Genomic DNA, 14,398 nt, shown 5'->3' with positions numbered 1-14,398 from the left:
TGCAAATATCAATTAATGGTTGAACTGTTAATCAGCCAGTAACCATAGAAGGCGAGAAGACTGAAGTAGTTGGCAAAGCCCATCTCCATGTAAGCCTGATATGCTCAGCCATAGGAGAATTATGTAGAAATTCTGCACCTAGAAATGTATGCTTTAAATGACTGCGGCGAAGATAGTAAGTAATAATAGCCCCCAACAATGTAAGCTATCAGCAATGCCCATATCGATTGCTTTTTTAGTATAAGTGTTTTTTTCAATTACTTAGTTGTGGTACTAGTATTGCCATTGTTTGAAATTATTGTTTCGCATCAATTGATTTCTCCTTGCATTTGGTGGTCCACCAGTGGGTGCACGGACTCACAGAACACCCAAGAGGGAAAGCACAATTGCACATTAAAAATAGTGATTTTAATAATTCAATTAAAATTGGAATTGTTGTTTAATTTGATTGAAATTGAAATATATAGTTTCTAAGCATAAAGATTTTATATTATATAAATTTTAAATTAAAACAATCCAAATTGAAATCTTGATAATAAAATATATAATCTCTTATTAAAAAATTTAATAAGAAAACACACTATTGAATTTTTGAACTCAAATTTCACTTTTTTTAGAATAAATCTTTAATAAACTAGTTTTTAATATTTGAAAAATTATATATTATAATTTCAAAAGAATTCAGTTATTTTTTGAATTTTAAATGAATTATTAAAATCACTCTTTTTGGTATAAAATTGTGCTTTCCTGTCACATTATCCCGTGAGTCTGTGTAACCACTGGTGATCTCCTGAGAGAGCTCTTACGGCATGTGGAATTTTTATCGTACGTAAATCCCAAACAAACGACACAGTTCATGCTGACTGAAATGGTGACTTGTCTTGCAGAACCCAAGGATGGCAGCATATGTTCTCGATCTTTTTTCAACGACGCGGATCAAGCTGAAGCATCCATAGTTTCGGCATGCAAATACTTTCCTGGCCGTATATTTTTGGCCGATACTGACAAAAACGAACATATATTGTTAGAAGGCCTTCAGGTGGCTGGAGCAATTGTATCTGGTTATTGGGGGCCCCCTTTCCGGAGCGTTTCCTCTTCGACGCTTCGGTTTATAGCACACGACTTGACGATTGCTAATGACGATATACCGAACTCCTGGAGCTTTCCTCGGCTAAAGGCTATGCACACGTTGAACCTCAAAAACATATCCTCTCCTCTGAAGATCGAATTTTCAGAAAATGTTGTGGTGGAAAACGCTAATATCGAAAATGTGCCATTTGCGTCAGGTTTTCTGCCAAACATGGGCGCTGTTCACTCCCTTCAAGCAATCGACAACCCGGGCCTCAAGCTGATTGATTTATCCAATGCAAGCTATTTTCACATTCAAGCTCCACCTTCCGATCCTTCATTGAAAGTCTACTCTTCTGCTAAAACTTTTTTTAATGGAGAGATATACGGAGCTACTGAAGTACACATGCCAGTTTTGGAATTTTGCCAAAGCTTGATTTTGGCAGCTAACTACTTCTCGTCATATTTGGCACCAAAACTTGAGTATGTCCAGGAAAATTTCGAGATTACTAGCAACGAAAATTTGCGGTCAGTATCCTTACCACTTCTGCAACGTATTGCATTATTGGAGCATAGCGAGAGTTTTTACAACAGCAGCGACACACCTGTTGGCAATTCATCGCTTAAAATCGCAGGAAACAGAAACTTGCAGAATATTTCTATGCCAGTCTTGACACGTGTCGATAAAGATCTAGAGATCTCGGGTAGCAAAGACTTGACACATGTCGATTTAACGAGTTTGGCGGAAATTCGTGGTCGACTGGCTGTGATAAATGGCACTTTCACAAAGTATGTTTTGATCGATCCTATAGTATTACCCGTGGGAAATTACATAGTCGTCACTGTACTAATTTCAACAGAATACCATTGCCTTCCTTGAAGACTTTGTCTCCTTCGCTTCTTGGCGCGATGAAAAATGGTACTTGGAATTGTAGTCACATACCATCAGAGCTTGGATCCATCGATACTCCTGGGGGGAGTCTTGCATGTCTTGATTTCAGCCCCAGGACTAAATATGCACCAGTCTCGGAAAATGTTGGCTCGAAACATGGCTCTTCGTCTATCTTCGTCGCACCTTCCATAATATTTGCAATTCTGTTAGCTATCTGCATTATAATATCTGTCAAAAATTGTATGAGATCGGTTTTCGTTTTCGAACCCACGAAACCGATGTCATTCAATATTCTATCTAGTTATCGTACCAGGATTGAAAATATGCCCGAACTCATGACCGTGGAGCGACCGGTTGAATTATCAGACCCATGGCAAGAGATGTATGAGCTTGAGGCCACGGAGTACCACGAGTTAGATTCATTGCCCATAAATCTGACGTCGATGGAAACGAGCTATTCGGTAATTCAGAATCCACTTTTGAATGACTTGGGGTAAACTGATGCGCCATGAACTTATGTATTACAATAGGCTCCAAAACAAAATTTATTACAGAACCACCCGAAGTCACCCAACCTCTCTGGGCAAGTTTTTGACACTCCCTGGCATCTCTACAACAGCTTCTATAGCTGGCAATTCTGCGACTGGGCCTTTTGGTGACCCATCAATTTCTTCTGGATTCTTGGGAGGGATACAATCGGAATGCAATTGCGCTTTCTCATGGTCATTTTCATCACCAGCTCCACCTCCAACTCTCAATTTTCTCAAATGCCGGTGTCTCAAGAATTTCCAGTAGATGCCACCGAAAGCAATAATTGCCAGTCCGCCAAAAATGGAGCCAAAAACTACACCATGAAACCGCGCATGACCAGGTGTTAATGTAGATTGTAAATTTGTTGGGGAAGGGAACGAAGCTAAACGATATAAAGTTAGAAGGGCTGCATTTCAAATGTTCAGTATTATCTTACTGGAACTTGTTTGGCTCCATAATGTTATCACATTAGAAAATGTGATGGTAATTGTGCTTCCGTTGAATAATGAGATACCTTGGGTATTGGTTGCTGTGATGGTTGTATATGGTGACCCCGAGGGAGTGGAGGTAGAACTAAAAAAGGTAGTCGTGAAATTTGGGAGCGAGGAAAGGAGTGAGGAGGCGACACTCAACGTTGTTGCAACTGTCGTATCCTCTACTTCACTCGACGCTATCGAGGATGCATTTGGTGACGCACAATATTCAAAAAACTCTTCAAATGAAGATTTCAAATAATTTTCGTTCGCCGCAGCTGGATCTGAGCTATTTGCTGCAACGCACTTCTGGCAAGAACTGTACTGGTTGTTGAATAATGAATTTGAGCACAATTCTGGTGACTTGCCAATTTTCAACGCCTCGACGTATACATTGTCTGGATGAGTGAATTAGCATCACATGATTATAAGGAAAATAATCCTCATACTACAAACACTGTAACACACAGCTGGAAACACGGTTGAACCGCTCATTTCCAAACGAGTTCAAAACAAATTTGAGAAAGAATTAAAGGAACTGGAAGACGGGCCTACTTGAAAGATTTCACCTCTGTGGCCCTCAACACCCCTGGCAAATCTCAATAACTGACGCAGGAATTATCTTTGTGATTGTAGCCAATATATAAACCCCAAAAAGCATTTTGAAGGACAAGCCACCCCAATCAAGGCGGAACCAAGTCTACGGAGTAAGCAATATTACATAACATATAATACCGCTCTCGCTCCTGGCCTTTCACTTGTATGGTAAATTGATTTGGTTGGTGGCAACATAACCCAATTATCATTTTCAGTGCCTTCGCAAGTGTGCTGCTGCTGCAGAGCTGCGCATTCTTGATTGCATCATACCAAAGTAATCCCTGAGAACCGGGGAGATCGACATTGCGAATCAAATATCGAGTCAATTCTATCGGACCACTTGGTTTAAGATGACTTGAAAGCCGCAGACTTCCAATTCGGCGACCGAGCAGTGGAACTTGGCTCGCTATTCTTATATTGAAAATGTACAGGAGCCCCCGAGACATTGTGCTTGGCTGAATGCATCATGTAGTGAGATTTTGCATTGGCAAAATAGCAGTCCGATGCAAAATAGTACCGGTAGATAGATACAACCAAGCACATAAAACATCCTCACGAGCGTAACTGCCACACAGCCCACCCCCAATTCGCAGCTTAGTAACACGCGACTCAATGCACTTGCAGAAACTTGTTTACTAAATCCGCATCTTGCTGAAACAAATATCCTATCGGATGTTGAATGTAAGACCTCGGGAGGCAAAATCAAATCTTCTACGATAGTTCTTCCCCTCGCGGGTGACACGAAAAGTGGCACACACAATATATTTCCCCACCAAAATTTTGGTGGGATTTTAGACTATATGTTTAGCCCCTAGCTAGCTCCATTATGTATCAATATAAAATTTTAAAATAAATATCACAAAATATTTCGAATATAAGCTTTTTAATGATACAATTCTTATTATCTTGAGATTATTATAACAAAAGTTATAATCTATTGAATATTAGGCTTATTTTGAATTTAAACATAATTTGTGCTTAGAATTTAAAATATTTAGAAACTTCAACTAATTATAATTAACTCAATTCTTTGTTTAAAATACTTAAAAAAACTGTATTTGAAAGATTAAAAAGTAATTTATAATATGTATAAGATTTAATTATTATAACTTTGAATTGAGTGATTGGTATATATTAGAAAATTGATAATTTGAAAGAATTTTGGTGAGAAATCCCCACCAAAATCTAATATTATCAATAAACTCAACAACTTCATAATTATATTAATAAATTATTTCAAATGATATTAAGATACTAATACTTTTAAAATAATATTTCGATATTTAAATATATTTTCAAGCTTTAATATTATTATCTAAAAATTTATTTTAATTTTTAAAATAGATATATAATCTTATAACTTTTAAAAGATAAGTTACTTTTAATCTATAATATCTTTTAATCGAGATTTTGTTATATAATACAATTAGCTAATATATTGTTATTCATTGATATTTAATAACATATAGAAATTTGGAGTTATTTTATAATTAATTTGTTTTATTATTAATTTTTGAAAAGAGTGAGTTGAATAGAGTTTATATTCTAATTATATTGTGTGTGCCACTTTTCGTGTCACCCGCGAGTTCCCCAAGGTTTGAAAAGCACAGACCACAATCTTCCAAATACTGCACGCCAAGGCAAAGTTCACCGGGAGCTAAAATCTCCACTGGGGATTCCCCGTGTTTGGGAAAAACCTAAATTATTATTTGTATTTCTCAAAATCACAATCACAATCACGGTTGTCCATTGTGGAATCATCAAATTGCAGTCATATTGCTTTTGGGAAGATGAAGTAATGAATCGCTTAATATATTTACAAGAAACCCCGCTTGGGGGGTTAGGAATGTCAGAGTTCCCGCCTGGTCCCAATGAAGTATACAGAAAAACTTGGCTATACCGGACTGGGATATACCGGAATCTTGGATATACCGGAATAATTTCCTGATTTGATCACTTTTTATATGGGAATACCGGATTTTTGGGCAAAACCGGTATACCGGACACTTTTTTCACGAATCCGGTATAAATTTTGGTGGGTGATTTGGCTGAATAAGCTGAATTTTGGATGAGTAAGCTTGATTGGCTATAATCACATGATATTTTTCGAAAATATCGGGGTTTGGAGCTGAAATCGGATATAAATTTTGGTTATGAAGCTTGGACCACCATTTTTTATACCGGAATCATGGATATACCGGATTTGATTGGTCGAAAATTTCAGTCCGGTATAACCAAGTTTATCTGTAGAAGAAAATCATCTCAGTGTACCGAAAAATTTTAACCGATCCAAACATATACAAAAGCATCTGATCCTGAACTAAATGCAAGGGTACCTAGTACCTTTCAGATCTCCGCAAAATCTAATAAAACTTTCCTTTTGGCAAAGCGACAAATATAATCGTTAACGGCGCCGTGATAATCAAACTCCAAGCGAAAGCCCCAATCACAATCTTGTCTTGTAAGAACCTCAAGTTTTCATCTTGAGTCCAAGTAGTCTTATCGAATATCTTCCTCGCCAAGTTCTTCTTTTTGTATATTTTGTTCCATTTTTCCTCAAATTCCTGCACATCGTTCTTCGGGCCAAAACTCGACATAGTCGAAGTTTCAGAAATTGTGACCCCATCGCTCTGCTTATCATGATCGTCGCCTGTGCGAGTCGTCATTTTGAAGCGTCGTTTCGATGAACTCTCAAAAGAGTGCCGTCCACTTTCCTCATCAGCGGCTTCTTGTTGTAGAATTTGTTCCCAGGGCCGTAGGTTACGGTTGTGCGATTGGTGCATGATCAAGCAAAGACCTTTGTAGGCTGCTATTAAGCAACTTATTCCTAGAAACCATTGCAGGCCCGCAAAGATTCTCCACCACCGACTAACGCTCGATAACGTCAATAGAATCGCTATCACAAACCCAAATATTGTATTACTGACACCCATGGTGCGGACGAAGAAGACGCGAGGTTTATTGCCGTTGCATATAGACCATCTAATAAAATTCGGATGTGATTGGCCTCGAAGTGCAGCTTCAGTTATGGTCACAGCTGGTAGGAAGGCGGATGGATGGGTGGTGTGTTGAAGGGCGTGTAGGCATAAAGCGCGGTCTTTGTGAGATAGGTTAAGTTCTCGAGCAGAATTGAAAGCAAGATAGTGTCGCATTATACGGTTGACCTCTTCTCGCATAGGTTGAACGGTGACTAAATGAAGTTAATACTAATCTTATTGTTCAAGAAATTCTGAACATACAAGGTTGCCACTTGAGACCTGGTTGACTCGGTTTTTCTCCCGAGCGTCCTCCCGTACTGCTTGATAAAACTGAAGGAGCTGTTGGGCTACCCAGAGCGCTATCGGCCCTCGATAAATTGGTACGAGACTGGCCATCCTTAGACTTAACATCCGCATCGAAGTCGGCCATATCGTTGAAGTCCGAAATATCCATTGGTGGGTTTCTTCTCCTGCCTTCATTCTTTTCTGCGTCCTTGGCAAGAGCAGAGGGCTCATTTGTTTCCGGTACCCATTCTGGAGACAGCTTCTTTTCATAATCTGAGAGAGCCTCGAATCGACGAGCATAGTCTTTGTACCACAGGTAAAATTGAAGATTCTCTGCGTCGTGCTCAATATAAACAAGGAAGTCCATGAAGTCACTCAGAGAGCATGGCTAAAATGAATATGAGTAAAAGACTTATTGTTCAATGGAGACTTCAAACTTACTGGAAGAGATTGATTTTCAATCACGTCTTCAAACCGTAGCCCAGGTGGAATTGAACGTTCAGAATCTGGTGAGTGTTAGTCAAATCAACCTGGATGAGACAGGTATAACCCACTTTTCGCTCTTGCAGCATATCGCTGACATTCCGTAGCATTTAAAGGACCATTTACCTTGTTGGTATAATCTGGTCTTTTATAAAATAGGAGAGACATGGTTAGAAGCGTCTACCTTTTTGGTAAGATAGCTCGCGTTTTAGGAGATGAGATATAAAAGTAACTTATTCTTTTGAATTGAGATATGTATGAGGGGGCGGACCAAGTGAATGTAGAAAGAAGTAAAGATGGCACCCACGTTAGACACTGCATATTGCCATGTGGAGGTGGAGGTGCTATTTGTTATATGCATATTGGCAACTGCTGCCCCTAGCTTCAGTGCAGAAGAAGCCAGTCATAATATCCGAGTGCTTCTCAAGATAGTCAAGGTAATCGCTCTAGTTTACCGGTACCTGGGTTTTCTTTCGAAGTCTCCTGCCCTATGGGGGGCGAGTCAATATCAGGCTTGATTAGTTTCTCATAGTATGGTGTCTTGGCCCAACAAAGCGCACCGCGAAAGCTGCTAAAGGTTACCAATACCAGTTTTATAGTGGATATATCTTAGTACGACCCTTATAAAATCTTTTCCGCGGGATGAAGCGAGGGGGAGTATAAAATGAGTGACATGGTAATATTGGCAAGGGCTCCTGGCTCAGCCGAATCTAGATGATCTTCTTGATGAACAGTTCTTCGTAGATCCCAGGGCTCGACAGACAGCAATCGAAGAAGATGTGTGGCTCTTTTTTGCCATTCATATGACGTCCGAGCCCGAAAAATCCCACGGCCGAGTCGCACTGCATATGGGGTGAAAGCCGTGCACACTGGTAGCACACCCCGGTTGACTCGTGGAAATTGATCTATGAATTGTTAGTCTCAGAAATGTGTAAATCCGAAAAGTCAAAAGCCAAAAGAGGAATTCTTGTCCCTGACTTCGTCGCAAGTCTTTTCAATTGATGCAGTAAAAAACGCCCTGTAGCCACTGTTATGATGGCGTCCAGAAAACAGCTCAAAGTACTTCTAGACTCCTATGAAAAAGTTCTAGCTCTTTTACTCATCCATTCCACTCTCCAGGTCATCCGTCGGCTATCAGTATTTTGGTGGGTTGCCACAATATCATGAATTGAAAAGACTTTGAACAGTGATTGGCGAAAAGATCACGTCAATAGAGAAGCAGAAAGCCAAAAGTATAACAAATTGTACAATTGTGCCGCTCGATATCCACCTAGATCGGGAACAACCTTGAGATGTTTAGATAAACGAACACAGCATCGACATCGAAGTGATCGCCATAACTTAATATCGCAAGACCCTCATTTTTCCACGACGGTGATCATCCAAAGCCAATGGAGGATGTCAATGTGACGGTGATCAAAATGCTTGAACGGAAGGTAGAGATGTGGCTATGAAGTTGAGGCTCTTTTTGCCATCGGAGAAAGCGCTGTCCAGCATTTCAGGTCGATAGTCGACGGCGGTTTATACATTTCTGAGACGCCTTGGCAGTGTATAATTTCCTTGATTGACAGATTGAGGCTTTTTGTGCCTCGTCTAATATTTTTTGGGTGGTTAAGTGGGAAAATACAGATGAGGGAATATCGTTGCATCAATGCACACAAAGCCCCACGTCGCCGCGAACCATGCAGATTGGGATGGATTCATCGGCCTCGAATGGTCCGGAAGTGGCTATGTACATGGTATATCAAGGAAATCTCCGATCCAACGAGATTCGAAGACAGATCGTTGTGGTCTGTCCTTCTCGAACGGCTAAAAAACAGACTCCTGAAATTATGAGAAAAGTCAAGTGTCGGTTAATTAATTACAAAAGATGATTAATCAATGTCTCAAATTTTACGACTAGCTCTGTCAGTAATTCCACACATCAACTGCCGTTCATTGAATTCGCGGAACAGTAATATCTCTTCATTTTGATTCGCCAACTACTGGTTGTTAAGCTATACCATTCCGCTGGCGCCATCAATAGTTCTATGCGTGACAATGTATTCAAACTACTATCAGAGCATCCCCATCATGACACCAATAAAGACTAAGAAACCCAACGCCAAAAAAGGGTAATCAGCACGCCAAAATGACGATATGATCAGACGTGATCCTTGCGCTATTTCCCCTTCTCTTGGTACTGGACCAGCTGGCCAGGGTGTCACTGTTGGTCCATTTGACGGCCGAACGGGGGATGGTTGTTTGAACACCGGAATACATTGATCTCTGTAGCAAGTTGTCGAATTAGGGCAACAACCTCCTCCCATGTCTTCTGGGCATTCAAAGTAATTGGGCCTACATCTTGCATGCGCTCTTAAGAGACGGCAATTGGAATGTGATAACGTTCCATTGCAACAGTATATACCTGAAGTCGTGTGAGTTGTAGGTCGACAGATCATGCCTTGAGGACAGCAAATCTCCTGTAGCAGAGAAGACGTGGTCAGCAAAGAAAGAGAATTCTATTTCGAACAAAAACTCACTGGATGAGCGTATGCTTCACAACTGTTTTGCTGATCCCCGCAGGTGTACCAAGGTACAGTGGCTGGCATTCTTGGACTCAACGCGAACATCGGATTGTAGCGTTCCAACTGTCTTGATGGCAGACAGACTTCCGAAAAGCTCTGTACTTGGCCAAATCGTTCTTGACTTCTCCGCTTCAATTTGAGCCAACCTTGCCCTCCCATATCATGATAGTATACATGGGCGCTGCAGACAATTCCAATTATCATAATGATAACTAGCAGACAAGCAAGGTAACAGAGCCATCCACGCCAGCTTAAAGACTCTATGCACGCCTCTATGCAATACCTTGAGGCCAGCTTCCGTGTGCAAGGCCTGGGTTCATTTGGATCAGAGGTCAACTGAGATTCTACCGGCTCCAATGACAATGGATCCTGGTTGAGATTCAGGTGTGCTTGCTGCGGTTCCTGCGGAAGTGTTGGCATCGAGGCGATAGTAATTTAAATATACACGAATAACTTGAAATAAGAGCATCAAAGCAAATGTAGGTTGAATCCAGCGGTGTAATAGAAATTGAGGTGACATTTGGATATGAGAATAGACGGAGATATGATTCAGGGTGAAATGATGAACATGATGTTGGGACATCTCGAAGTTGATATAATGAAATGTCTAAAGCTGCCTACACAAGCAACAAGAAATGGAAGGTATGCCCTCAAAACAGAAGGAACGATGGCACGACTTTCCAACCTGTTGACGGCTTCTGAAAATATTTTGCGAATTCACCGATCCACCGGCAACTCTATCACAACGAACAATGAATCCGAGAGATGTTGCAATATCGGCTTCGAGGCAGTAGGTAGGAGATGGCGGCTATTCCTCTTTGGCTATTCAAGATTTACCTCATCTTAAGAAGTCTCCCGGTATTAATTTTCACGTGGATAAAATAAACTACACACCAAAAGGGGACACCAAGCATCTAGTCATCGGTATCCTTTATATATACTCGTCTCGCTATTTGAATGTCAAATCTGAATTGGAATGTTGAAAATAGCTTGGAGACTTATATATTAGACATTTTCGTAGCTTGATGTGCAACTTATGTCGTCCATTGCGTGCCAACATATTAGGAGATTGCAACTTCAACACCAACGTCAAACAGCTTGCTTTATATATTCATAAAACTCTTGATCTATTCTGATGATCTTCTCAACTAGATGTGTGTGGTTGATTTTAAGATGTATAAACAGACAAGGATGAAAATTGTAACGAATAGGATGATAGCATTTCCAACAATAGCCCTGTTCGAGTGTAACGGTGTGTTTTAGCCGTCTATGTCTTAAGTACCTCCCAGAGGACGTCGCTACATAATGATGAAGATATAATAATCCGTTTCCCTTCCAAATAATCTAACGTTCACATATTTTTGTCTTTCAAAGTATGGAGATCAAAATGGAGAACCCCATTTTACCCCTATTTGCTCCACAGACTCTTACCAATCAAAAGCCCGCATTTGTACCTCGGCATCCGGGTCCCATTGTCAAGGAAGCTCCAAACTCTACTCATCAATACCGGCGCATGTGCCAAACGCCTTCGAAACTATTGTTGACCGAGGGCCGATTTCATTGAACAAAAGGATCTCTTATAACTTTTGATTCCCACCATCATAACCATCTTTCTCTATATCAATCATTCAAAATGTCACCTCCACAATGGGTCAAAGATCTGAAGCCATCCGGTCCGCAAGGCACTGAGCTTATCAAGGTGGAAAGAGAGAAGTCTAATATACATGTCGAAAAGCTCTCGAACTTTTTATTCACCAAAGAGGTATTAGAGCGTCAAGAACGTATATTAAAGATCTTGCAAGCCGACAAGATATTCGACAAATCAAATAACTATTTCGATGGTCGAGTAGATAGATTCAAGACTTCTCTCGCAAGGGCGAAGAGACTTCGTCAACTACAAGTCAAGCATAACTGGAATCAAGAGGAGTATCAGGTGGCAAATGAGCTCATTAGCGAGCCGACTCCTTGTATGTAACTCCCAAAACCTTCAACACCTTTCAAAAAGAATACTAACATCAAGTTTAGACGGGCTTCATGCTTCGATGTACCTCACCACCCTGCGTGGCCAAGGCACACCTGAACAACACAAATTATTCCTCGAACCCGCCGAAAACTACAAGGCAATTGGATGCTATGCACAAACCGAATTGGGACATGGATCGAATGTGCGAGGCTTAGAGACAACTGCTACCTGGAATCCCGAAGACAAGACATTCATTCTTCACTCGCCACATCTCACTGCGTCAAAATGGTGGATCGGGTCTTTAGGAAGGACTGCGAATCATGCTGTGGTTATGGCACAACTGATTATTGCTGGAAAGCCATACGGCCCACATCCTTTCGTATGCCAGATTAGAGACATGAAAACCCATGAGCCATTAGATGGTGTTTATGTGGGAGATATTGGGCCTAAATTTGGCTACAATACAATGGACAACGGATTCCTGTTATTGAACCAAGTCAAGATCCCACATATTAACATGTTGGCCAAATTCTCCAGTGTCGACCCTGAAACAAACAAATACGTCAAGCCATCTTCACCATCTTTGATTTACGGCACTTTGACTTGGGTCCGATCAACCATCGTCCTCCAATCGGGTGGTGTTTTAGCTCGGGGTGTGACCATCGCAACAAGATATGCCTCTGTCAGACGGCAATTTCAAGATAGAGATGCTGGAGCTGATGAATCTGGGGAGAACCAGGTTCTTAACTACACAATGGTACAATATCGATTATTGCCATTGCTTGCAGCCACATTTGCTCTGCACTTTACTGGAAAGGCCATGATGGGGCTGTACCAAGATAATCAGAAGCGAATGCAACAAAATGCTACCAATGATTCTGATAGTAGCAGGGGCGCCGGTCCAGAGGAACTCAACTCGGGGAGCGATTTATTGGCAGATCTACATGCTACATCGTGTGGTCTCAAAGCTCTTGGCAGTACTACAGCCGCAGAAGGTCTCGAGGTCTGCCGTAGAGCCTGCGGTGGTCATGGATACTCAAGCTTCAGTGGTATCGGAAGTTGGTATGCTGATTACCTTCCAACAACCACTTGGGAAGGAGACAACTACATGCTCACGCAGCAAGTAGCTCGATACCTTCTCAAATCTGCTCGCGCCGTGTTGAAGGGAAATGCCCCCAACAACGACACAACTAAAATATTCACAACCTTCCTTCAAAAGCAAGATATGGGTGCTGCTCACGATGTTCTCGGCTCAGACAGTGACATTGTCGCTGCTTTTGCATGGAGAACATCATTCTTGACCTTTGAAGCCCTGAAGCATCGTGACGCGGAAAAGGGATCATGGAACTCTCTTCTTGTTGATTTCTGGCGCCTCAGCACTGCACACTCTCAATACCTCGTTGTCAAAAACTTCTACGACGCTCTTCAAAGCGAGTCTCTTCGATACGAGCTTGATCCCGAGACCATTGATGTCCTCCACAAACTCTACCGTCTCTATGCTCTGAACACTCTTGAGAAAGAGGCATCGGAATTCTATTCCTCGTCTGCTGTCACCGTGCGACAAATCCAATTAGCACGAACCAAGAGCGTCATGAAGTTATTGGGAGAGATTAGACCACATGCATTACGTCTAGTTGATGCATGGGCATTCCCCGATTGGCAACTTGATTCTTCGCTGGGTAGAAAGGATGGAAAGGTTTACGAGGATATGTTCTATAGAGCTAGTCAGTTGAATCCGTTGAACGGGCTGACCGTTGATCCGTATGCGGATAATGATAATATCGTCAAGAGCGACGAGACGGAGAGATTCAGGAGTAAGTTGTAAGGAGGGCTTGTGTATTTGTATTATATCATTGTGTAACATTCGGGGTTTGGTTAGAGAGGGAGCGTCAAGCATATTTACATAACATAGGTAGAGGATTATACACAATAGAAGATTTAGAGATATGATTACAGAATCTCTACTACTAATTTGACCGTCTTCAATCGTATTCTCAGTACAATTAGTGCGAATATGACATATCTTGTTCCTGTACACATGTATATTGTACTAAAAGCATCACAAACTCATAGCCGTCACTGCCGTAGTACTTTGAGTTCGTACAACTAGACTAGATGCCATCAATCTAAAGGTTAATCAAGTCTTGACCCGGCGAAGAATCGACCACAACCGCATGACAGTCAATATAAAAACAATCAACAACCTCCTATCAAGGAAGCGCTATCTATCTGCTCAGAACCCCAACCTCAATCATATGACTACCTACCCTAGATGCTGGAAAGATTCTAAACTCATTTAGGCGGTAGATACTTCACCAAATCTACTTCTTGAATATGCAATCGAATGCTCGTAGTGATTACGAGACTTTCAGGTATCAAAATTATACATAGTCACGCAATTTCAAACCTTTTAACTTCTATCAAAGAACCCAGGAGCTATGAAATCTATCTATTCTTACAACGAGATGTCATTCACTATTTAGCTACCAGTTCAACTCAAATATGGACTCCAAGGTGTTAGTCTGAAAGTTTTTAGAGAATGGTCATCAATGTTTCAAGTA

General features: G+C 41.1%; 5 protein-coding genes across 5 annotated transcripts; 2 read left to right on the top strand and 3 right to left on the bottom strand.

The window, feature by feature from the left end:
• Positions 1–868: 868 nt before the first annotated feature.
• Positions 869–2,457, top strand: EAE98_008101 (uncharacterized protein; the record flags this gene model as incomplete). Its single annotated transcript, XM_038955724.1, has 2 exons — positions 869–1,857; positions 1,929–2,457. The coding sequence occupies 2 exons, from the start codon at positions 869–871 to the stop codon at positions 2,455–2,457; spliced, it is 1,518 nt and encodes a 505-aa protein (XP_038808018.1).
• A 69-nt stretch (positions 2,458–2,526) lies between these two features.
• Positions 2,527–3,459, bottom strand: EAE98_008100 (uncharacterized protein; the record flags this gene model as incomplete). Its single annotated transcript, XM_038955723.1, has 3 exons — positions 2,527–2,873; positions 2,928–3,362; positions 3,414–3,459. 3 exons carry the CDS (start codon positions 3,457–3,459, stop codon positions 2,527–2,529), a joined length of 828 nt encoding a protein of 275 aa, XP_038808017.1.
• A 2,465-nt stretch (positions 3,460–5,924) lies between these two features.
• On the bottom strand, positions 5,925–7,475 carry EAE98_008099 (uncharacterized protein; the record flags this gene model as incomplete). The annotated part of the gene is made up of 4 exons (XM_038955722.1): positions 5,925–6,751; positions 6,801–7,212; positions 7,266–7,330; positions 7,379–7,475. The coding sequence occupies 4 exons, from the start codon at positions 7,473–7,475 to the stop codon at positions 5,925–5,927; spliced, it is 1,401 nt and encodes a 466-aa protein (XP_038808016.1).
• Positions 7,476–9,364: 1,889 nt separating this feature from the next.
• Positions 9,365–10,685, bottom strand: EAE98_008098 (uncharacterized protein; the record flags this gene model as incomplete). Its single annotated transcript, XM_038955721.1, has 2 exons — positions 9,830–10,685; positions 9,365–9,769 (listed from the first exon to the last, which is right to left on the bottom strand). Exons 1-2 carry the CDS (start codon positions 10,292–10,294, stop codon positions 9,365–9,367), a joined length of 870 nt encoding a protein of 289 aa, XP_038808015.1. The 5' UTR covers positions 10,295–10,685.
• A 540-nt stretch (positions 10,686–11,225) lies between these two features.
• On the top strand, positions 11,226–13,806 carry EAE98_008097 (uncharacterized protein). The gene is made up of 2 exons (XM_038955720.1): positions 11,226–11,841; positions 11,900–13,806. The coding sequence occupies exons 1-2, from the start codon at positions 11,508–11,510 to the stop codon at positions 13,660–13,662; spliced, it is 2,097 nt and encodes a 698-aa protein (XP_038808014.1). The 5' UTR covers positions 11,226–11,507; the 3' UTR covers positions 13,663–13,806.
• Positions 13,807–14,398: the final 592 nt, after the last annotated feature.

The sequence above is a fragment of the Botrytis deweyae genome (assembly GCF_014898535.1).
Source record: "Botrytis deweyae strain B1 chromosome Unknown BDEW_020, whole genome shotgun sequence".
Classification (NCBI taxonomy): domain Eukaryota; kingdom Fungi; phylum Ascomycota; class Leotiomycetes; order Helotiales; family Sclerotiniaceae; genus Botrytis; species Botrytis deweyae.
The sequence above is the reverse complement of the archived record's forward strand: the minus strand, read 5'-3'. Positions and strand labels throughout refer to the sequence as shown.